Source organism: Loxodonta africana, chromosome 5 (assembly GCF_030014295.1).
Source record: "Loxodonta africana isolate mLoxAfr1 chromosome 5, mLoxAfr1.hap2, whole genome shotgun sequence".
NCBI classification, from domain to species: Eukaryota; Metazoa; Chordata; class Mammalia; order Proboscidea; family Elephantidae; genus Loxodonta; species Loxodonta africana.
Window position 1 is genome coordinate 34,413,885 of NC_087346.1, and position 24,266 is coordinate 34,438,150.

At 34.3% G+C, this 24,266-nt stretch overlaps 1 protein-coding gene across 11 annotated transcripts in view; it reads left to right on the top strand.

Annotated features, from left to right (window-relative positions):
• The window catches only part of CAMK2D (calcium/calmodulin dependent protein kinase II delta), a 368,604-nt gene that overhangs the window by 299,034 nt on the left and 45,304 nt on the right, over positions 1–24,266 (top strand). For 6 of the 11 annotated variants that reach the window (XM_064285415.1, XM_064285418.1, XM_023548605.2 and 3 more), the window contains 2 exons: positions 2,178–2,215; positions 11,391–11,439. In XM_064285415.1, the coding sequence (XP_064141485.1) occupies positions 2,178–2,215; positions 11,391–11,439 (87 nt within the window). Of the gene's footprint in view, positions 1–2,177; positions 2,216–5,218; positions 5,228–6,459; positions 6,520–8,893; positions 8,936–11,390; positions 11,440–24,266 lie in introns of all 11 variants that reach the window. The other 5 variants (XM_064285416.1, XM_064285419.1, XM_010590515.3 and 2 more) reach the window with 2 other exon arrangements.

Below are 24,266 nucleotides of genomic sequence, written 5' to 3' on the forward strand. Positions count from 1 at the left end.
AATAATAATACAATGATCATTGTTACAAAGTGAAGGGATTGTGTTGGTTGATTGTATGTAGTTTGTCTAATGTGTTTGGTGTAATAAAACTTTGTTGCTGCCTTTGTCTAGTTACCTGTTTTATATACAGTTGATTAATGTTGTTGTCACATATATGGGTGAGTTCAATGCCATCTCATTAAATATTAACTAATAAATACAGTATTCAAATAAATTAATATTTCACTATGGCCCAAAAATTAGTGAGCCACTAAAAAACATAATGACTTATATAATTGATAATGTTAATAACAAATTAATCTCTATAATTAAGATTATGTATGTCGTTAAAGTGTTAAATACACTCAGGCATAAACTGGGCCTTTATTAATATATGCACCCATGTATAGAAGCTTTTTTTTTTTTATAGGAGCTTTTTACTTACCTCACATTTTGTTTTTCATCATCTTGTAAACTGAACACTCATGACTAATATGTGGATTTTATCTTGTTTCTGAATATTTTCGCATGAAAAACAAACTTTTTTTTTTTAATCCATCACTTCAATTGAATAACATTGGACACAGTTACATCTTGTACTTAATATTGCATTTTACTTTCGAGTATTTTATTCATTCTGTTTCATTGCCAAACATGCTCTTTAAAGTAATTTGTCCACAAGTATATGGTTATAAAGTTGTTTTTATTTTTTTCTTTTCTCCCTTTATGTGGAATGTATTTCTTGTGAGGTAAGGTGAATAGTAACCAAAAGGGACATTTCTGCATCTCCCAGGCCACATCCCTGCTTACCCTGAGTCATCGTCTTCTCTCGGCTTGCTCTTGCAATTCCAGTTACTCTCAGTTTGCTTTCTAACCTGTTAACTGCCACAGGATTGACTTAATACTGCTTTTTAGCTTTAGGCAACTGGTATTATATCTAAGGCAACTATGTCTTACAGTAAATCTTAATAATAAATTAATAGCTTTGTTGCTGAAGACTAAATAAAATTAACATTTTTGTATCTTTTATATAAATTTAAAATTATACCAAAATGATATCAAAATAATGTCCCAGATCAAATGGATGTCAGGAAATTACATGTTCATGCAGTTCTCCGGTAGCTACATGTTTCCCTTTCAAATGCCAAAATCTATTCTGATTTAAATATATATATATACACACATATATATGTAAAATTAACCTCAAATGAAAACAGAAGTTTGCACTTTGTCCTGCATATTCATGAATTTTCTACACTTGGTGTGCTAATTGTCATTGACAGTAATATTATAGGTTCACTGTGTGTGTACCCATTCATAAGTATATTTTTTTGAAAGAATGACTTTTTAATATACTGAAGAAGTTCAATAACAAGGAATGATAAAAGCTGCCCCTCCAAGAAAAATAAAGCTTCATATAAGACCAAATGCTTTAGGATTTCTCTGATTTAGTTGAGTCATTTGAAGATTTCATTGTGTTTTACATCTTCTCTCAAATTTTATTTTTAATTTTTCAATGTACAAGGCTTTTGTTTATGCAGCCTTTGACTTCCGATTTTGAAGTATAAAAAATACATAATGCCATTTTTTTAAGGTAATATGCTAAGAGTTTTGAAAAATTGATCTAGGTCAATAATATAAAATACTATTTCATTTTAAATACAGTTATTAAGATTTTTTGTGGAAAAAAAATTGTCTGATTTCAAAAGTTTACTATAGACGTTATTTAACCAGAGCAAAATTTTGCAGATGAGTTTTAAACGTCTGTAAGGTGGGGCTTAAATGGCAGAACTGACATGATCACCATTCTTGTGGTGTAAATGAACATGTAATACAACTTGTCAGCTGATGTCTGAAGACTGAAATCAACTTTCTGGATTACAAAAGCATAGTCCAGTTAAAGTTCCAGTATCCTTTTCGCAACCAACAGTGAACTAAAGTCCAACTGGCAAAATGTTCAATTGTATACAATGAACTAAATAAGAATTTAGTTCTAAATTGGACTTTGAAAAACCAAGAAAAGTGATACTGTGTTTCAGTGTCCTGTAAGCTCGCGCTCATCAGTGTGACCTTGATACCTTGGCATATGTTGGCCATAACTCAGCAGAGTTGGTAGAAAGAAACAACTACTTGTTTTATTGGCTAACTGTGGATTTCTGTGAATAACTTCCTAAGCTGATTTTACTCTCATTTTGCAGCAGCCAAGAGTTTGTTGAAGAAACCAGATGGAGTAAAGGTAAGTTAAATAGGTGCTCCTAAACATTCCCGACTTTCCGACGCTGGATAACTTTAAAATGTTAAATATAAGTCCTTAGTAGTTGAAACTCGTATTTTTATGGTTACTGATAAGGGATACAGGTTGAATTATGAAATAATTTAATACACAAAGATGACTGCCATTTATATGAAGAAAAGTTATATATTTTTTCTATTTGATTACATATTAAATAATCATGAGAAAAATAATACTCATATGTGGAGTTGCTATAGAAATTGAATCTATAGAAATTGAATCTAAATCCTACAGCCTGAGACTATCATGGTGACCTAAAAATCTGTGAAAATCAAAGGCCACTGAAATGCATAGCCTTAAAAATAAGTCACTGAGACAGGAATCAAATGTCAAATTACTGAATTTCTCTGCTTGGGCAGTTTTCATCCGGGTCTTAATGGTTCTTGTGCTTCTATTGTAAGGTATTGAGACATATTCAAGGTAAATTAACTGAACAAATATTAGAAAAATCTTCCAAGAAAGATAACAGCAGGATATTTTGACTTTCTTGATTTCTAAATAATAATATAATTCGACTCAATAATACTGCAACATACTTTCTACTAATTCTGTTTGGTTTCATGGGAATTTACCTTCGATTGAATGTAACTTTATATTTACATTATGTGTGTTATCTTTGCAGAGTCTCACCTAAATGTTTTATTTCTTTAATCCTTTTCTTTCTCTTCCAATGGCAGATGCATACATTCCTCATCAACACTTCAACATTCTTGGGAATTAGTTAATATTCTAGCATTTGAACTTGGCCCAAAGTCAGGTGGTCAGTTCATATTGAAAGTATAACAGAACGTCATTTCTTATGTTTGTACCCAGTCATTTCACCACCTGTCTGTGTGCGGTTTGGGAATTTCCAGAGCTATGGTGACTCTGCACTTGTGATTCCCGTCAGGATGACTTTTGCCTTTTACCAACTGCTTTACTCAGCCTGTGATTTTTATCTTCCTTCTGTTTAGTTTATTCAATTTAGATTTCAATAACGGGTGATGTCTGCCTTTTTCCCAGTAATACATTGGTGGAAGTGTGAATATTGTAAAATTTCCAAATGTCTTATTCTCCTGTGTTTTTCTGTACCATTTAGTGATGCAGCACTCACAGTTCCTATTAGGATATTTATCTTCACCACTATCCTTATATAGAAAGAAACATTTCCAGAATTTTTTTTCTCCTAGTCAACTTATAATTCTTCCTTAAAGATAAAATTATTCTGTACTCCATGCTTGGGTATTATAAATTCAACCGGTCATATTTTTTTCTTTTCCTTTCTCTTTGACTGGTCAATTCAGAAAAGGAAGTCCAGTTCGAGTGTTCAGATGATGGTGAGGATCTCTATCTGCCAGATTTCTCCTCCTGTGAAAATTCACACTTAGGAATAAAAGACCTTACTTACCTAAATTAGTACAAATAGAGAAATAAAAAGTATAGGACCATTAAAGGTCAGTGTTAATCAAGTACCAAAACACACTACCCAACTTCTACTTTTTATTATTCTTCTTTGAACTTGAATTTTTTTTAAATATGTAAAAAGTTTAAGTTTTTATCCATGTGCTTCTAACAGATTTAATCTTTTACAAGGATAAAGTCCAGTTTTCTCTTTGAATCTAAAGAGACCGTAACATAATTAATCTGTTTACTGATAAGTGAAGAAAACACTATATAATTATTTTTAAAATTGTGATCATGGTTGCTAAAATAGAAATGATTCTTAGTTGAGACATACCATGATATGCCCCCTATAGAGTTTATAAAGAGTGTGAAAGGAATCTTAGGAGGAACCCATCCTAGTTAAGCACCTTTAGAGGAAATGTTTATTAACTTCAAAACTTAATAAAATCAACAACTGAGAAATGAATATCTTGCCCATGCCTCATAAGAATAATTCAATACAGCATTTAAGTATTTTGTTTGATTCATTTTTTAAAGAAAAAAAATATTCTGCTTCCATAAGTGAAACATAAACTACATTCACAGACAAAAGTGCCAGAGTTCTTACATTGTTCATATGCTGTGGTTGAGCCCACACTTGATATTTGACCCATATTTGATAAGAAGTTCTTTTCCCCTTTTATTTAGAAAGTCTTGTTTTTCAATTAATATTACAAAATACCTTCAAAATATTCCCCGTAATAAAAAAAGATCACTAAGCTAATCTTTACATTAACAAAAAAAGTTTTTAATTGCATATTTAAACATGACTGAAAATGGTAGTTGAGGCACATAAATATTTAAATCATATTTCCCATACTTAATGAAAGAGGATGACTCATCCAGACAGATTGGCCTTCATTTGGAAAGAATGATAGTATGTGTGCTGTGTATTTGTGTGTGAATGTGTGTAATGGAGTATGTGTTGTGTGTGCAAGAGTGCGGGTAGATTGTATGCATAGGTGTGTGCATGTGGAACCATTTTCACTAAAATAAAGTAGTTCTTGGCAACCACAAACCTAGAAAAAAATTTGATCTCTTATCTCAAAACAGAAATAAAAGTATCTAGGAATATTTCTCTTTGTATCCACTGATATAAACTAAATACAGTTATATAAATCCATGTGGTACTTCAATCATTAACAGAAAAAAAATCTGTGGTCATTTGATAAGAAGTCAGCTGTGTTTTGCCAAGCACTCTTCTGAATAGGAAATTATTTGTGTTTATATCCTTTCCCTTTTCTCATGTATTCTATACTAACATAAAAACTTAATTTTGATCCCTGTCTAATAGACTTCATTATCTCTTACCTCTCTTTAGCTGTTACACTACATTTATGTTGAATTCTGTGCACTTGTTTTAAAGAAAGTTTTAAACTATCTGCAAAATATTTATTGATGATTTAACATTTAAACAGTTTTCCAGTAAAGGGCACCAGAAAGCTTCTTGTTTTCTGCATATCACAGAGCACAGTGTTAACAGCTTATTTAAATAATATTAATAGCTACTAATCACACAAATAGAAAAGCGAAGTATCACATACCTAAATTAATTCCTGTCACCTTCTGTCTTCCTCTCAGTGCCAGTTTCAATAAGATCTATAGGTATAAAATATAAAAGAATTCCCAGAAAGCCCCAAAATTAAATTGGTATAATCACTTGCAAATACTGATTTGATATTTATTTATTTTGTGTAGTATGTTATTCTTTTTAAGTCCTTAAGTACACTTCTACTGAAATGATGGGGATATATTCCTTTAGATACTAATACCTAGATAATATAGTGCTAGAAAATAAATGCTAATTTATATGTCTGTTTGATAACCATAATGTAAATTGCCATGCATGAGTTTAAGAGAGTGTTGATTATTCCCTTTTTAGTCTTTGACTCTTCAATGCCCAGACTCAATTGTAGCTTCAAGTTGTCACTTGTCTACAAAGAATCTACTCTGTGGGCTCGTTACAATACTTATTGACCCTCTGAGTTTCTTTCACAATGTCACTTGCACAGTGATAATGATCTCTAAGGTCAAACCCAATTATGTTAAAACAAGGGAATGATATTACCAAATATTGTCTTCAATAATAGCAGTGACACTTTGACAGAAAACTTAGTATTTTCCTCTTAAACAACTGAAAAATAAAGTCCTTTTAAATTCAGAATATGGTGAAGACTTTGATTTGCCCATTTATAATTGGAGATGTATTTTTTAAAGGAGAACCAGACTTATCAGTAAAAAAAAAAAAAACCTATAAAGTCTGCATTTCATCAGAAGATCTAAGCTTTTAATTGGATAGCTACTAAACAAAATGGTGATGGCTCCCCAGAAAGAGACGGCCAATGTCTGACTTCAGGATCAAGAAAATGATGAAAAAAGGAATGTATTCCTAACAGCGAACTATTGGAAGCTGGAAAACAGAATCCAACTTGAAGAGTATGAGAATGTTTATATTCATTTCATACTCTGAAACTTGCTCAGAACTCCATTGAACCAGCTCTTTGTCTGTTCGCTAAGATGGCACAGCCAAAGCAGCCGAGTCTGTTGTATCATTCTCCCATCACAGATACGGTCGTAGCCTGTGTGTGACCATTGGAGACTAGATGTGATCCCATTCCTGTCAGTCATCCCAGTGTCTTTCACATTCATCTTCAGTGGCTCTTTATTTTCATGTCTATATCTCCATGTAGACATGCTGCGTATAAAGTCATTGGCTGCTAAGGAGTTTAAGGCATCTCTGTTTCTATTTTTCTGCATACCTACAGATAAACAACAAAGCCAACGTGGTAACCAGCCCCAAAGAAAATATTCCAACCCCGGCGCTGGTATACCTGGACTCTTTGTAACCCTTCTTAAGTTCTCTACGGTTTTCTGTTGTTTCTCTCATTTGCTTTCACTATATAGCTGTGTATATATACAAATAGTTTATTTTGTTGGGTTTTTTTGTTGTTGTTGCTTTTGCTTTCTGAGATACAAAAATTTCATCTTTTTCTTTTGTTAAGGTAGCTGCCAAGCAGTATGTTTCTAACATGAGATTCTGTCACTTCATCGTTGACCATTGTACTGATAGCTGTGGTCTCTGTAGTTGAAATTGTTTGCATGCTGCCTTAGAAAGACAGTAGAATGTGCTTTGGTTGCTCTTAGCTCTTCTCCTGATGGTAATTCTAGGTTATGCAAAGCAATGGTTTCTTCCCTTCATGGCGCAAATGTTGACATCAAGGAGAGCTAATGCGGTTATTGCTAGACAGCAAGAAAGTAGACCTTATTCCGTTTCCATTTCACTCTTATTAAAAGCCAACAGGGCTTTGTAAGACCTCACTTTCTGAGATAAAGAGGCACTGAATAATTTAAAGCTTTTTGTTAGTTGTTTTAAATTAATTTACCACTGTTTCACTTTAATCTAAAAAATAAAATTGCATGGCATAGAGCTTTGAATTATCAATGGGACCCAGTTTTTTTTCCATTTCAGTCACATCCACACTATAAATACTAAATCAATACGTTGAGACAGTGTTTTGTTAAAATAATTCAAAATTTAAACACTAGCATTTAATGCTGTTGAGTTCTATAATGTTTCCCCAAAACTATTCCATATATTGATTTAAGATTTTCAGAGATGTTTCTGATTTTTTGACTGTCCTCTGTACTGTTAAACCAAAAAATCAAACCCACTGCCATGAGTCAATTCTGGCTTATAGTGACCCTATATCACAGGGCAGAGCTGCCCCATAGAGTTTCCAAGGCTATAAATCTTTATGGAGGCCAACTGCCGCATCTTTCTCCCATGGACCGGCTGGTAGGTTCAAACTGCCAACCTTTTGGCTCACAGCTAAGTGCTTTAACCACTGCATCACCAGGGCTCCTTTCTGCACTGTTAAAAAACCAAGCCTGTTGACATGAAGTTGATTCCAACTCATAGTGACTCTACAGGACAGTGTAGAGCTCTGCCTCATAGGGTTTGCAAGGAACAGCTGGTGGATTTGAACTGCCAACCTTTATTGGTTAGCAGCCATAGCTCTTAACCACTGCACCACCAGGGGAATCAAAAACGTTAAGAGATTATTTCACTTGAGAGGGACTCAACTTAAGAACATTTTAAGGAAGGACATGTCATTGTGGATAGCAGGGTATCTACTAGTAGAGAACAACGTTGATCGTAGCTCTGTCCAGGGAAAAGAAGAAGAGATGCAAATCAATACAGTTTCTATATAGTGCAACATAAACTGTGGTAGAAAGAAGATCTTAGAGGTGGAGAGTGCCTATGGGAGAGAACTCCCAATAGGTTGCAGTAACTCCTATTCACCAAGACATCATGTAAGAAGAGTGCCAAGCATGTCACTGATGTATGTACTCTGAATCTTTTTTTTTTTTTTTTTTTACATTAGTTATTTGAGTATTATTTTCCACCTGAAAATATTTCTTCAATTTTCTGGTAGAAGACAGTAGAAAAAATATTTTCCTCATGGAAAAACACGACATGGTAGCCAATTCATCTGTACATATAGTTCATAAAGCAGAAATTTTCATTTGAATATGAATTACCACGGGATTTAACAGCGATATATCTGTAAGTGTAGTGGTTATGTCATTAGTTGTAGGGCCTTTAAATATTTCTTGGAATTTCTTATGGCCTTTTGAAATGCATTCTGTAGAATAGCCTTTTTTTTTTTTTTTGGAGTGTGGCCCAGTGGTTCTAGATTTTCCAAGGGTATGATGATGATGCTGTAATCAATATGGCCAAAAAAAAATCTCAAAGCAATATAGCTGAAAAATATCTTCACAAAGAATTTGAGATCATCTCAAAGAGTTCTTTCTGTAGTGTCCTTGTACAGTTTTCTATGGGACAGATTTTAAAAGGCCACCCATTAAAGAAGAAAGAAAAACTAGCATAGGACTTTGTGAAACAGTGAGTGCCTCTTTAGGTCTCTTGACTTCAAAGCCTTGTCTGTATGCTGATCAAGAATAAGGTCTTTTGCATGCTGCTGCTGGGTAGGGAGGGAGGTGTCCTGTCCATGGGCTCACCTGGGAGATCTTTCATCAGAGTCCTTGTCAGCTGCAACCCCTGACAGCGGTTAACGTTGCTTTAGCTCTTGTCACTATTTAGTTGTGTCAGCTGGCTCACTCTGTTCTTTTCTTCACACTAGTAAGAATGTACTTACCAATGCGAACTGTTTCTTTCTCTATTTTGTTCTCGCTCAGGAGCCCCAAACTACTGTAATCCACAACCCTGATGGAAACAAGGTATTCAGAAAGAATCAACATCATCTTGTTTTCACAAGATTACACATCTCATCAAATACTCAAAGCAAAATTAATTCATTATCTCAAAATGGGCAAGCAAATCCTTACCCTTTTTCTATGGCACTTTCTTTTGGGCCTAATTTATCTAGAACTATTACACATAACTTCTTTCAAAACAAAACTGAATGACATCTTAAAAAACAAATGAATGGTACCATTTGTCAGTTAATAAAGTCAGAAAATCAGGTTAAACATTAGTAAAGTCTTTATGTCAAGATTACTGTGTATCTTTAATGATTCCATCTTGTCCCTTTTTTTTCCCCCATTCCTATTTGTGCATCGCACTGTAGATGTATTCTGCATGGAACTTTAGAATTTCTCACTGTATCATTCCACTGTCTTCAAAAAAATCAACTTGAGTTCATTGGCATTTGCTTAAATTTAGTATTGCTTTTGAGTTCTTCTATTCGGTTTTGTTGTCATAGTATTTTTGTTTGTTTGTTTTGTTTTGCTTTATTCTTAATTCTCTGTTGTTGATGTTTGACATAAATTTGAGGAGAAATGTGTTTGTTCTTGTGAAACGTGTTTGTTTTTGTTGCATTACATGAATTTCAGTAATGGACATTTAACTACTTATGCTGAATGAAGACTATGATATTCCCTATACACTGTAAATTCATTGCACAGCATGCTAACTAAATAACTGTACTTGCATACACGTCTACAGGATGAAAGACATTTTCTGAATGTATGTTTCAAGTTTATTACTTCTCATACATTATTATATCTCTAAGGGTGGAAAAATACTTCATCAGACTTTTGTCAAATATTAAGTATAGTAATAGGTCTTATTTCTCCTTAATCTTATCAATAATGTCCAAGTCTTAGAAAACAAATTTCCTCTGGTTTAATTTAGTTAATCAATATTAAAATCGTTAAAGTAAAAAGCATAAAGTGTTACGTTCTTTAACGTAAGGTTTCATTTTGTAACCATGACACTTAAACTGTTCTAAGTCCATAAAGACTTGAGGTAGTCAGGACCATCACGTATGAAAACAAATTTTTTTAAATATTATTAGCAAATGAAAGACCAAGCGTAGCAGCTACAGTGGACACTTCGATAGTGCTAACTGTATCAGCTGTAAGAGTTGCTGCATGATAATTTCTTGCTTACATGAATTGGTTTATTTATACAGTGCATGGGTTTACCTTCATCTTGAGTTTATATTTGGACACTGGATCACAATAAGAAACGCATGAAAACTTTTCTTTGGTTTTTATGTGTATGGAGTCTCTGGATACATCTTTAATTAGTTTGCCCTTTTGCTTTAAATATTGTATGTAACATTTATAAAATTTAATCTTTTTTTTTTTTTTACTATTAAATCTCAGAAAGAATATTACAGTTGTGTTTGCATCGTATTCCAAAATCTGGTTTTCATCACGGAGCGTATAGCTATTGATTGGAAGTTTGCTTCCAATTTTTTTTTTCAGCTCTAAACTTTAATCATTGCAACAAGTAGAATACTGTGTCTTATGAATATTGCTATATTTCTTTGCTAGAAAATATTTTATTAGTACATTATTAACAGGAAATTTTATCAAACCATTTTAAGGAACGTATCTTATTATTTTTTTTTTTTTATCTTCTTATTGGCAGTTACAGTGTCCTTTTAAGTGTGCTTACTAATTTCAATTTCTTTTGTAGTTTTATAAAGAAATAGCATTGTCTTTTCATTATGGGAGCAGGGTTCTTATCAATGACAGCCAGCTTCTAATTTAGAAATGAAATGAAAAATCTAATTATCCTTGAAAGTAAATTATTCGTCGTAAATCTGTTGTGCTAATCACAAACATGAAAATTCTTAAAAGGACTTCCAGCATATCGCAGCCTAGTAGCCTTAGCATCTTCATCAAATGATGCAGTGAGATGCCTTTCACTCTACGAAGGAATAGAGCAAACAGACTACAAATTCAGTGCTTGGCACGTGCCTTATACAGAGAAGGTACAATTCCCTGATAATTAGTTAGGAATGCAAATTCTTCTATTTTAAAGTTCTTATTCATTAAGCTAATATATTAATTTTTTATAAGTATACAGGAAAAGCACATCTTAGGGGGCACGGTAACACAAACACATTCTTACAGTTTTTAAAATAAATTGCACACTTCTGCTGCTTCCCACATATTGCCTAGAACCATACAGCTTCAGAGATTAGGCAACCAGAGTACTCCGTTTTTGAAACGTGTGCAGCATTTTGGCATTTTATTTCTGTTTAAACCACATAATGTATTTATTCATTTGCATGTCAGCATATGCACACAGTCTGCTGCAGAATTTTGCATGATATGTATACCACTAGCCATACTTTTATATCAATTTTTTTTTTTTTTTTAAAGAAGGAGAAACCAGACTGTTTATTATTTGCAGCTAAATGTGTTTTCTTCTCAACAGGAGTCCACTGAAAGTTCAAATACAACAATTGAGGATGAAGATGTGAAAGGTATGATTAAACCAGAACTGGAAAATTCTAACTCAGAACTCTACCTATTTCAGAAAAAAATCTATATATATGTTTCTATATATATATATATACACACACACACTCTCCTTGAGTCAATTCTGACTTATAGCAATCTTATAGGACAGAGTAGAACTGCCCCATAGTGTTTGCAAGGCTTTAAATCTTTACTGAACCAAACTGCCACATCTTTCTCCTGTGGAGAGGCTGGTGAATGCGAACCTCGGACCTCTCGGTTAACAGTCAAGCGTTTTAACCCATGCGCCACCAGGACACAAACATATACATATTCATTTCCAATAACTAAAAGTTTGGGAACTAGACCTCTCCTAAGACATAAAAATGCTTTTCTTTTTATAAGTCCATTATTATTTCAATTGTATGGATTGATTTTGTCAAGTTTTTTTCACTTCTTCTTTTTCTCTGTTTTTTGAAACTCTAGGCGACGTGGTATATTCAAATACACTGTGATTTTAAGCCAGTAATTTGGAAATGAAATAATCAAATTATAAATTCCTCAGTCAAAAGATAATAAAAAAATATTTGTACACTGGGTACATTCATGACCCTGTCTAGTAAACAATCTATATGTAAGGATGGTGTATGAAAAAAAATTTTTCTTTAACTTCACATGGTCTTACATGGATATCAGTGGAATTTAGTATTTATATTTGGCAGTCTTTTTATCCTAGGTTTTCATGTACTTTCCCAATTTATTCTTGACTTCCATTCAGTTCATTTACCAGTACTCTTTTAGCCAGAGATAAGGGTCATTGCTAGCATTTTTACTGACATCTTCTCAGTGCCTTTGCACACACATACTAAACACATGTGTGAAGTTAGCTTACTCCTTTACTACAGTACTGTTTAAGAAATGTTCATTTTGCTTCTGTTTTTATTTTTTTTTTCCTTCCAGTTTTGTATTTCTATTGTAATTCAGTGTATTTAACTGCAATGTGTACTTGTCTAAAAGGTTCCACAAAAGAGAGATCACACTAGGGATATTTAATGCAGAAGTGTAAAAAAGAAACATAAAATAAATTGGGAGAAGTGATCCATCAATTAAGTAAACATTATCTGGAAAGATTATTTAACTAAAAATATTGTTAAGTGCCATTGAGTTGATTCCAACTCATAGCGATCATATGTACAACAGAATGAAACATTGCCCGGTCCTGCACCATCCTCACAATCGTTGTTACATTTGAGCTCATTGTTGCAGCCACTGTGTCAGAATAATAGCCTTTACTTCTATAGGTATAATTACTAAAATACAGCCTTGAAAAATATATTCATGTTATGGAATAAAGAACCTGGAAATTCTCAGGTCAAGGAGACATACGGGCAATTTAGGAAATAAAAACGGTTACAGACCACAAGTTGGCAGTCACCTCTGCTGACCTTTTGCTTTTTGGTTGAGTAGAACAGCTGCCACAATTAAAGTGCACTCTCTGTTTATATTACTAGCGCACTGACCTAACTCTGCTGAAGGTAGTCGGTCATTATTTTTACAGTGGAAAGGTGGATAGCTGTGTAGAGGTTTTATTTAGTAGGCCTGTTCATCTTGCTCTTGCCCCTGAGCTTAAATTTGAACTGAGATAATTTTATGAATCATTGATGCCAGTCGTATTAAAGTCTTTTTTTTTAAAACCAAATAAACAGATCTGCCATTTAGCTTTCCAGTGATTCAGAAAGCATCATATTTACAAGTGCTTTAGATTCTTTAGCGCTTTCAGCTAAGCAAAATGTGTTTGTATGATTTTTTGCGTTCTTCTCTTGAGCAAGAATCAGAAAGAGGAAATAACCTGTATATTATCCACTGAAGAGGTTGAATCTATAGATAAACTAAATAAAATAAGGACATTCCAACACCTTACTCACTATACATAGCTCTTCCTCCAAGGAATATGTTTCAGTCCTTGGTGATTACAGCAGGGTCTTAAAAAGCAGTCTTTCTCACCCGAATTTGACTGTTACATATGTACTCAGTATTGGCTCGGGATAATTTCTATTAATTTATGTAAATATCAATATATAAAAGAGTCTCTGTCAATGTTACCTTAAAGATTGAAATATTTCTTTTAATAAATTGAAATTATATCATCAGTTCTCCAAAAACAATTCTCCCCTACAAATATTTACAGCAATAATGTGGGCTTCATCTTGCCTATGGAATTTCCCAAATTGAGACAATCTTGGTCTCTATAGTTATGCTGTGTCTACCCTAACCAAATGATAGAGAAACTAAGCACAATACTGAGATCAAAAGAAATGTGCAGTTGATAATTAAGCCCAAGGTGCTTTGGTTTGTTCATTGAACTCAATGAATAAATAACTTAAATTTTTGCTTCATTTTACTAGTGTGCATCAGGCCACAAAGTCGCAGCTATAACACATAGGCCCCATTTGTAGTCTCATTAAGACCCATGCAGCCTTCAGATGGCTAGCCCTTTTAATATTGAATTATATCAGAGATCGTTAAGATTAGAAGACACTTTGAAAGGTCACCCAGGCCACCATCTTTCTGACTATAAGGCAGGTGGTACGTAAAACGGTCATAAAATTTTTTAAACGTATTTATTATGCTGGTGATATGCTTGACCAGGAATCTATCTATTAATCAGTATACAGTTCCCAAAAAAGACCGTAATATAGTGTGACATTTAAATGACTATACTCTTGTTTCTGTACTTCACAGGTTGCTGTAGCTCAAAGTGACTTGATAGGGAATGTGTTTATTTTCCAGCTCCATTAGAATCCAAATTTAGATATTTTATAACATCCAGGAACTCATAAAGATAAACTGTTATATAACCATATCTTCTGAAGAAAACCATATCACATCTATAAAATCTGCATGTCTTCCTTCCACACACATACTTCTTAACCCATCACTTCTCTACATAACTTCATCATCAGGGTGAAACACCATCCAACATAGTCTTAAAGTTATAATCCCATACAGGCACGCACTCCACCCGTTCTGGCTAGCCGTCTCATAGGCAGCACACCTAACACCAGCATCTAGACTGACATTGTGTCATGTGTGGTACATGATTACATGTTTCCAGTACCAAATGCAGTGCACATTCCGCTCCATCCCTGAGGACTAACCGGAAGTAACAGCTGTGACGTCCTCCCCAATGTAAAGAAGTAACAGGGAGGAAAATATGCACATGATGGTGAGCTAGCCAAAGGGAAAAATGGAACAATAGCAGAGCACCTTTTTCTGTTTGTTTTTTTTGTGGGGGTGGTAGGGCAGTGAGTGGAGAGGCCAGCTCTTCTCAAAGAAGGAGACAGCAGAAGTCACAGAAGGTGAATGGTCCTTCAGCCAGGGGAACCTGGGGCATCATAGAGAGGAAGGATTTGCCGAAAACCCATTTTGCTTTAACTCTGCTTGTCCAATTACGATTCAGAATTACTTTTGGTTCTCAGGACACCCCAACCTATGGCTTACTTTTGAACTGTATCTAGGCTATCTCAGTTTCTTCATTTATTCAGCAAATATTTACTGAATATTTATTGAGTGCCTACTGTATGCCTGAGCTCCATGTTCTTCTCTTTGTTAACTGCTTTTACTCAAAAACTTCCAGTGGTTCAGAGAAAACATTTCTGTAGGTTTTACATGACTCTTTTTGTTATAATTTAGGTCTGTTTCTCTTAATTCAATAGGTATCACAAACTCTTACTGAAAAAGTAAGAGCCAAGACAAATGCATTTTATGTCTAAAAGTCCTTTTAATTCTTTTTTTTTCCCCAAAAAAACCTTCAACATTTAGTTGTAACTACATTTTCTTTCCCAAGTTGTCAGTCAGCCTAAGGGACTTGCATTTTTTTACAACTCTTCTTTTTAAAAAACTTCTGTAGTTCATTGTTTTCTTTCTCCAAGACAATGTGTTGATTTCCTAGTGTTTAAGACCTTTGGAGCAACTTCTTAATTTTGTGCTGTACCCTAAAACCAGGTGTTATCTCTGATCAGTAAGCTCAGAAGCAGACTGAATATCATGGAGAGATACTAATAGTTTAAAAAACAAATGGGAGCCTCAGTGAAGCACAGTTATTACCATAGGAGAGCGACAGTAATAACAGCCTGTTAAGCACTCAAATAAAAACTTGTTTTCCTGTTTGAAAGAATTAATGTTTTTAAAATATGAATGATTTGGGTCCAAAATTGTTGAAATAGTCATTTCTATTTTGAAAACATTTCTAGTAAAACACTTTTATGGTTTATCTTATTTTTGTTGTTGTTGAGAATATATGTAGCAGAACATACACCAATTCATTCTTCTAGTAAAACAATTAATTTTGATAAGAAAATAACTTTTTGGACTTTCAGGTGTTATTGAACAGCTGTCATCATTAAACTTTAATTTGTAGCTGACAATACTAATAGTGCTGCTCTCCATGGGTATGGGGCGCCTAAAGCCAGTGATATGTAGGAATGGTCCTTTCCACTCTATATACATTTGAAGACTGTCCTTTGGTTTGTGGCTGTAGCCACAGTTTGCAGGGCCTGTCGCTGTATACCACAATGCCTCACCACTTCATAACCTGCCCAGCACCATTGCTCAGAGTCAACCACTTCATCACTGATGGGCATGCATCTGTTTGGTCCATCTCCTGCTCTTTCCCAGCATTCCAGAGTTGTGCAGCACCTGTCGAAGTTGGGCTCCTGTATGGCCTTTATGGCATCTCTGTCACTCATCCTGCTTCCAGCATCTCACTTCAGCTCACCATTCAGCAGCTCCTTGGATCTCTTGCTGCATTTAACCTTTCTTACACTCTAGGCCAGTGGACCTCTGTACCACAAGCAGAAGTTTGTTGCTATGAAACTGTGTGGGAACTTACCCTTATTTGTTCTTTTTTTCCTTTTGCTAGCTAATAGGTTATGGTAATGAACCTGCATATCATGTTTGCAAAAGGCCCATTAAAGGCAGAGGGATTAACACCCTTACCACTTGACTGGGGCTTGATTTTTGATGACACGTGGATGTCATAGTCTCAGCTAAACTGCGGAATCACTTGGTTAATGACTGTCTTGTACATGTCTTTTGTAAATCTCTGCATTAGTGCACAGTGCGCCAACTAAACACCTAGATTCAGTTATTCTTATGTTCTGTTTTATCAATGAAAAGCTTCCCTTCTGTGTAGGATTTCCTGGTACAGATGATCATATGAAGCCAATCTTCTTCAGATTCCCATACAGTTTGTAACTCATCAGGACTTGTCTTGCATGCATTTCTCACTATGAGAGAATAACCATCTGCAAACCAAGAAACTCCTGGATACTAAGTTTAAGGACTTTTGATACATATCCTATCCTGTGAGGCTGAAAGTGTCTTAGAAGACCTGAAGTATAATGTATAATAACTTCTTTCAGATTTCTAATCCAAACTTTGATTTAAAAAAAAAAGGTCTGTATAGAAAATTCTTGTCTGAATATATGTATCTACAACCTGTTAATCTTTTAACTTTTAAATCAAGATCAGTAATTTATAGAACTAATGCAGAATTCATTTCACTCTACTACTTGCTTCGATTTAAAATAATATCGTTTCCCCAGTTTTTTTTTTTCTTCTTTTTCACATTTCCTTCTATTTCACCTTTGCACTCACTCTGGTTTTCTCTTTGCTTTCTGCCAGGTTTATGTCTTAAATTTGTCAGACTTGTTTAGTCCTACTGATAAAATACAGGGTCAAAAATGTTGCCAACCCTAGTTTAAAACAAAGTCTGAAATCAAAACAAAACAAACAAAAACATGTAAATACTCATTTTATCGTTAGCAAACTTAAGCTTGCTCTACCTTAATAGACTTTCTCATCTCATAGGTTCTATAAATGGTTTCTCATGCACATTTGTGCAACTCCATATGCAGTTTTAGAAATTTCCACAGCAAAAAATAATGTAGCATAAATTTATAAATTATTGCATAAATTCTAAAAGAGTACATGTTACAAGATTATTTCATCAGTTCTAAAGCTTGATTAAGCTATCAGTTTTTTGACTTTGAATTCATTTTAATAATTCAGAGATTAAAACTAACATTTACAATGGATAGATATTACATTATGTGGGAGTTAAAAATATTAGAGGTAGTCAGACTCATACTTTCTGTCATTAAAAATTTTATATTGGGTAAGACTTAGTTTATAATATAGTTGCATATATATTGGATGTAAAATTTTTCTTGGTTTTGTCTGTGTATCTGTTTCTTTCTTTACTTAATAAAAATGGTCCAATTTAATAAGCTGCTAAATTTAAAGTTCATGTAAGTTTTAAAGTAGTTCGTTACTCCCTCTGTCACCTTTGTCTTTTCAGATTGTAATTTTATTACTTTTATTTTTTTCCCCTGATGTAAAATACAAAATTTCAGCAAGGACCAGATTGGAATCTGGAGTCTATACTCTTGTTTCTCATTCCATCTTTCAGCCAACTTGCTTTGAGCAAGTTACATAACTTCCCTGTGGCTCATGTTTCCTCTTAACAGCAGAATTTAGATATTAAAATCTATAATTCAGAGATTTATGCTTTTTTTTCTGCCTCTATTTTGATATAATACTATTAGTAGAATATTATGAGGTCATTTATATATTTTTAAATCATTTATATTTTTTAAAATAAATGTAGTTATATACTATGAAATAACTTATATAAGATTATATGGATGTTCATAATATAAGCTATAAAAATAAAATATAGAGAGACAGTTCATTAAAAGTTGAATAAAAGAATACATTGCTGCAATTTTAGGGAATATTATCACAATGAGAAAAATGTCCACTAACCTCCAAATCCAAAATATCATTATTGCACTAATGAACTGTAAATTTAGTACTCTAAACACACCCAGTAAGAATTATTATGGGGTTGTGTTTCATGTCTCTCGGGTATCTACTATACAAAATTACCTTGACTAAATATCTAAAAATACTATTTGACTGATTAATTTCTATGTAAAAGTTTTGCCATAATTATTTTTTGTTTTTATTAACTATAAATATAATTCTGAAATTATATATTAGAATAAAATACCATCTCCTTTTCTGAGTTTGAACTATTTTCTGCCAAGAAATATTTCTAGAAATTACAGGAAATTATATGTCTATATCATCTAGTGATTTTTTTTCTTGTAAGTCAGTAAAATGGCCATAACTTTTTTCTGCTATGTATTTGTGCTATAATCTCTTTGATTTGCCTAGGAGAAAATTAAGTCTACAGTATTTAAAGAAGTAAATCTTAGCCCTGTATAAGTGCATTTTTATATTCTACTAGGTCATTCCGTTGCAAGTCATTCAATTTCAGACCAGTATGTTAAATGTAGGGCAAAGATATTATTAGCAAGGAGACGCAGAGGAGGCATTACTGAATGAAGGAGCTTAGTGAAAGAAAGCTATATAGGAATAAAGGATTTTTTTGTTTGTTTTCTACATCTAGAAGGATAGCGTTTTCATTATTTAATGCAACAAATATGGACATCTAGACTATACAGTGTACTAAGTGGACACTAGCCACATTCTTGCCCTCATGGATCAAGTCTAGAAGAAACAAAGGTAATTCTGCATCATAACACACCAAACAAATTAACAGACTTATTCAAATGGTTAGGAGAGTTTCAATTTGGCTGGGCTAATTTTGATGAATTATTTTTTTTTTATGCTAGCATAAATCCCCAGAGACAGTATTGTTATCAATAGCATGTAACTAAACTGCGAGAGTCATGCATCCCATGGGACAAAACTCAACTTTCCTGAACATTTCCAAGCCTCAGAATGTTACATGATCAGTCAGTTTAAGATGATGGAAGTATCAGGAAACAAAGGCTGACTATAAGGAAAATGTAAAAGGTGCTGTAGGTCCAGTTTTAGAATTCCTGTACTTGAAGTTGTTTTTAGCAATAAAATAACTATGTAATGCATGTATTGGCTAGATGTAGTGGCATATGTTTTCTATCCCTATTTGGGCTGTGTGTAAGTTTCCCTTTCCAAAGAACTGTGATATTTTAAGACTGAATTATTGAGTTTTCATGATAAGAATAGTTTTGAGGTAAGAAAAGATAGAAAGAAGGAACTTTTTTTTTATAATTTTCTTGTCAAATTGAGTTTCTAGAAAACTGATCTACTTTGACTGGGTTCATATTCATTCACTTTCATATCTCTTCAATAAGTGAGATACTTAGTTAAGTATTACCAATTTCTCTTTTTTTTTTTAATTGTGCTTTAGATGAGGATTTACAGAGCAGATTAGTTTCTCATTAAACAATTAATACACATACTGTTTTGTGACATTGGTTGCCAACCATAGAACTTGTCAACACTCTCCCCTTCTTGACTTTGGATTCCCCACTGATAACTTCCCTGTCCCCTCCTGCCTTCTCATTCTTGCCCCTGGGTAGGTGTGCCCATTTAGGTCTCATTTTGTTTATGAGCCTGTCTAATCTTTGCTCAAGGGTAAATCTCAGGAGTGACTTTGGTATTGAGTTTAAGGGTGTCCAGGGGCCATACTCTTGGAGTTTGTCCAGCTTTTGTCAGACCAGTAAGTCTGGTCTTTTTTGTGTGAGTTAGAATTTTATTCTACATTTTTCTCCAGCTCTTTCCGAAATCTTTTATTGCGATTCCTATCAGAAGAGATAGTGGTGGTAGCTGGGCACCATCTAGTTGTGCTGAACTCAGTCTGGTGGAGGCTGTGGCAGTTGTGGTCCATCTTTCCCTTGTGTCTTTGGTTTTCTTCATTCTCCCTTGCTCCAGATGGGTGAGACCAGTGGAGTATCTTAGATGGCTGTTCACAATCTTTCAAAACCCCAGAGACTACTCACCAAAGTAGGATGTAAGACATTTTCTTTATAAACTATGTTATGCCAGTTGAGCTAGATGTCCCCAAGACCATGGTCCCCAGCCCTCAGCCCAGTAATTTGGTTCCCCAGGGAATTTGGATGTGTTTATGACATTTCCATGTCCTTGCCTTGGTCAGGTTGTACTAGAACTAATTTTAACTTCCCGAACCTCAATGTCTTAGTTATCTAGTGCTGCTATAACAGAAATTCAACAAGAAGATGGCTTTATCCAACAGAAGTTTACTCTCTCACAGTCTAGGGGGCTAGAAGTCCGAATTCAGGGCATTAGCTCCAGGGGAAGGTTTTCTCTGTCTTTTGGCTCTAGAGAAAGCTTCTTATCTTGAATCTTCCCCTGGACTAGGAGCTTCTCAGCACAGGGACCCCAGGTCCAAAGGACACACTCTGCTCCTGGCACTATTTTCTTAATGATATGAAATCCCCCTTGTCTCTCTGCTCACTTCTCTTTTTTATATTTCAAGAGATTGACTTAAAACACAATTTAAGCTTTTAGATTGAAGCCTGCCTCATTAACCTAACTGCCACTAATCCCATCTCAATAACATCATAAAGATAGAATTTACAGCACATAGGAAAATCACATCAGATGACAAAATGGTGGACAATCACACAATTCTGGGAATCATGGCCTAGCCAAATTGTTAGATATTTGTGGGGACACAGTTAAATCCGTAACGCTCACTTTCCCCATCTATAAAATGGAGATAATAACATTATTTACTTCATTGTGGTGTTGACAATTAAAAGAGAAAAGGCATATAAAATGCTTTTCAACAAGTGTCAGCAGCTATTACTGTGATTGGTGTCAGGTACTGTATTAGCCACTGGATATAAAAAGATGAACGTAATGAGGTTGCCATGTTCAAGGTCCTCACAAGCTGCTGATGACCACATTCTTATAGTGAGTACCTCCTAGTGTTGGGGGAGCGTGAATTTAGACAGGGTCGTCTTGGAAGGGCTCCTCAAAGATGTGACTTTTGAAATTATTATTATAGGATAAGGAACTATTAATCAGATGAAGAAGGTGCATTGCAGGTAAAGGACACAGAAACCTAGCCTGATACGTTTGAAGTACTACAGGCGGCTCAGTATATGGCTAGTATGAAATGCAAGTTGGGGAATGAAAGGAAATCAGGTTTGAGACGTGGGAACATAGTAAGGTGTGTGAGTAGATGTCATAGGCCCTGAGGAATATCAAAAGGGGATATTAAGCATGGGGTTGATGTGGTCAGATTTCCATAGGTGGATTATACTAGCAGCTCATTGGCATATGCATTAGAGGGGTACAAGACTGGAGATAGCATGACCAGTTTTTATACTGTGTCTAGGAGATACATGGTCAAAGGAGAGTTGAGCTTTGTTTTGTTATTGTTTTAGAATGAGTGAGTCTGCACCATATTTGTAGGCTAACAATACAGAACAAATAGGAATGGAAAATTTTGCTGCTCTTTTATGCATTTATTCGTCACTCTTTCAATAAATATTGAGGGATTATTGGCTGCCAAAGTCACTGGATATTCAGAAGTGAGAATATAGATAAGATTTTAAATTTCATGAAAGTTACATTCTGACGGTAAGAAATAGATTATAAACAAGGTTCATAGTTTCTACCAAAGACTCAACCATTGTAATAAAAGTGATCACAGAGTAGCTAAAACTTTACCTTACATTGTCCTCATTAAAACTCCATGCATTAAGTAGGTCCTATTTTTATATTAACCTAGTTTTCCAGGCGAACAATGCTTAGAGAAGTTAGGTCACATAGCCCATAAGTGGCTTAAAAGGAGCTAGAATAAAGGCTTTTAACCCCTGCACTGGACTACTTGTAGAATCCTCAGCTCTCATGTACCCCAATATTATGTCCTACACATTTAATAATGTATAAAAGTATTCCAGAACGGTTGGTGGCAAGGGCATGTGTCTGGAAGGTTTTCTAACAAACATGAAGAATTTCCAGGTAGGTAGCAATATCTAATCTTGCATCATCAGGAGTTATGTTTTGCTCTTGGGATCAGGTGTGAGGTCCTAAATAATGAGAAAAAGAATAACCAGAATTAAAGGTGTTAGCGTATTTTTTGTGTAGAGTCTCCGAAGAAGCTTAAAATCGATGCTACTTGTAAAGGTTTAACTCCAAGGCTGTAAAGGAATGTCTTGATTTCATTGATAACGGCAAATTATCAGTTTTTGCAGAGTTAATTCTACTGGAGTTCAGTTGTCCTTGAATAGAGCCATTTGGTGCTTTGCACTTGTTTATGTAAAACTTATAAACAGGCTTTAGGGCCTTTTTTAAATTTTATTTCATCTTTACAGCAAACTTGTGAGGAAGATTAGGAAATGCAACAAAAAACAGGGACTCAGAACGTTGCAGCTGTATAAACCCAGATCCAGTGCAGCTGTATGGCAACCCAGAAATCCTCTGGAATAATGCCAGCCTGTAATGCAATCCTTTCAAAGAAAATGAAGGACCTTGCCAGGCATTGGGAATCTGGGCTCATTCTTAGAGGGAGCTAGAGAAATATTAAAGCTATTGGCTAGTATGGTAGTCCGTAAGGAAATGGAGAAAGCCCTATAAATTGTTCATTAGAAATCAGATGTCAAGTTATTAAATTCATGGCTAGGTGGAAGGAATGAAGCTTATAAACATCATATCAGAGCCAGGACTTAGGATGGGTATGGGGTGAGAAGGGAAGCTCAGAAAAAATGAGCATATGGGGATATAGGGATATCTTACCTTGCCTAGTAAAAATAGAAGCTTTGACAAGTTGATAATTGAATTCTTGTTTCAAAGTGCCCTGGAGACATCATGAATGAGCCTCTAAATAACTACGTGTCTAACACAAAATTCATGTTTTTAATAAAATATCCATAAAGTGGTTCTGTCTTCCTTACCTAATTAATTGTTGCTTAAACAGAAAACAATTTCTCTTAGCTTCCCCTTTTTCATTTAAATAAAAAGTTGGATTTTTCTTTTCACCTTCTGCATTAGTTCCACTGACTTAGTTTGATTTGGGTTTTGACCTTTTACTGTGTCTTTTATGGCTCATTTCCTGCATGCTGCCTAGCCTCTAAGGATCTGGCCTAATATTGGTCCTTGGGGATCACTAAAAATGCAACTGTCCTGAATCATTTTCATTTTTTTCTCGTTTCCAAAGCTGATGCATCCTGGGACAAGACAAAGTTAAATTTTCCTTACAATAGCTGCACCATATGTTGTCTTCTTTTTTCCAGTTCTTTGTTCCTGGCTGGTATCCAGATAGTGCAAAAACAAGAAATAATGTATATAGCCATATACATACGTGTATAGCTACAAACATAAATTTCAGATGTAATACAATAACTAATTCTTAACAAAGGGAGCTGTATTTGAGATATTTGCATTCGTTTATTTAAAAAAAATTATTGATCACCTACTATTTGCTAGACATTATAGAAGAGGCTGAAGCTAAAAAGGCTTAGCTTTTCCCCAGAGCACTCAGTCTTGTGGTATCCTTTTTAATGAAATCCTACCTGCTGGTGCATTTCCCCCATTGAATGGCTTATTTTTGCATTACACTTTTATTCTATGTAAAGAAAAAAAAAAAATTCTTCTAGGGTACGTGAATAAAATGTTTTGTCCTTAAAACTCAGTAATGAATTAGGTAGCCATCTTTTCTTTATTTCTTTTAATTTGTGAGAGTGTAACTTTTTTTCCCTCTGCCAGTGTGGCTGAGCAGAGTTTGCCAACCAATAAAATAAAAAAATAAAATTTTTTTTTTTTTTTTCATAAAGATAAGCCTTGTGACTGGTACAGAAGGACTGATTTTTTATTGACTATACTCTGATTTACTTTACTGTGAGAAAATTAGCTTTTCTGCTAGGCAAGTATTATCCCACTGATTATATATATGTGGTACTTCAGAACTCAAAGGAAACTATAATATGCAAAATACTTTTGGATGGTTTATTTGATCTCTTTAAATTGA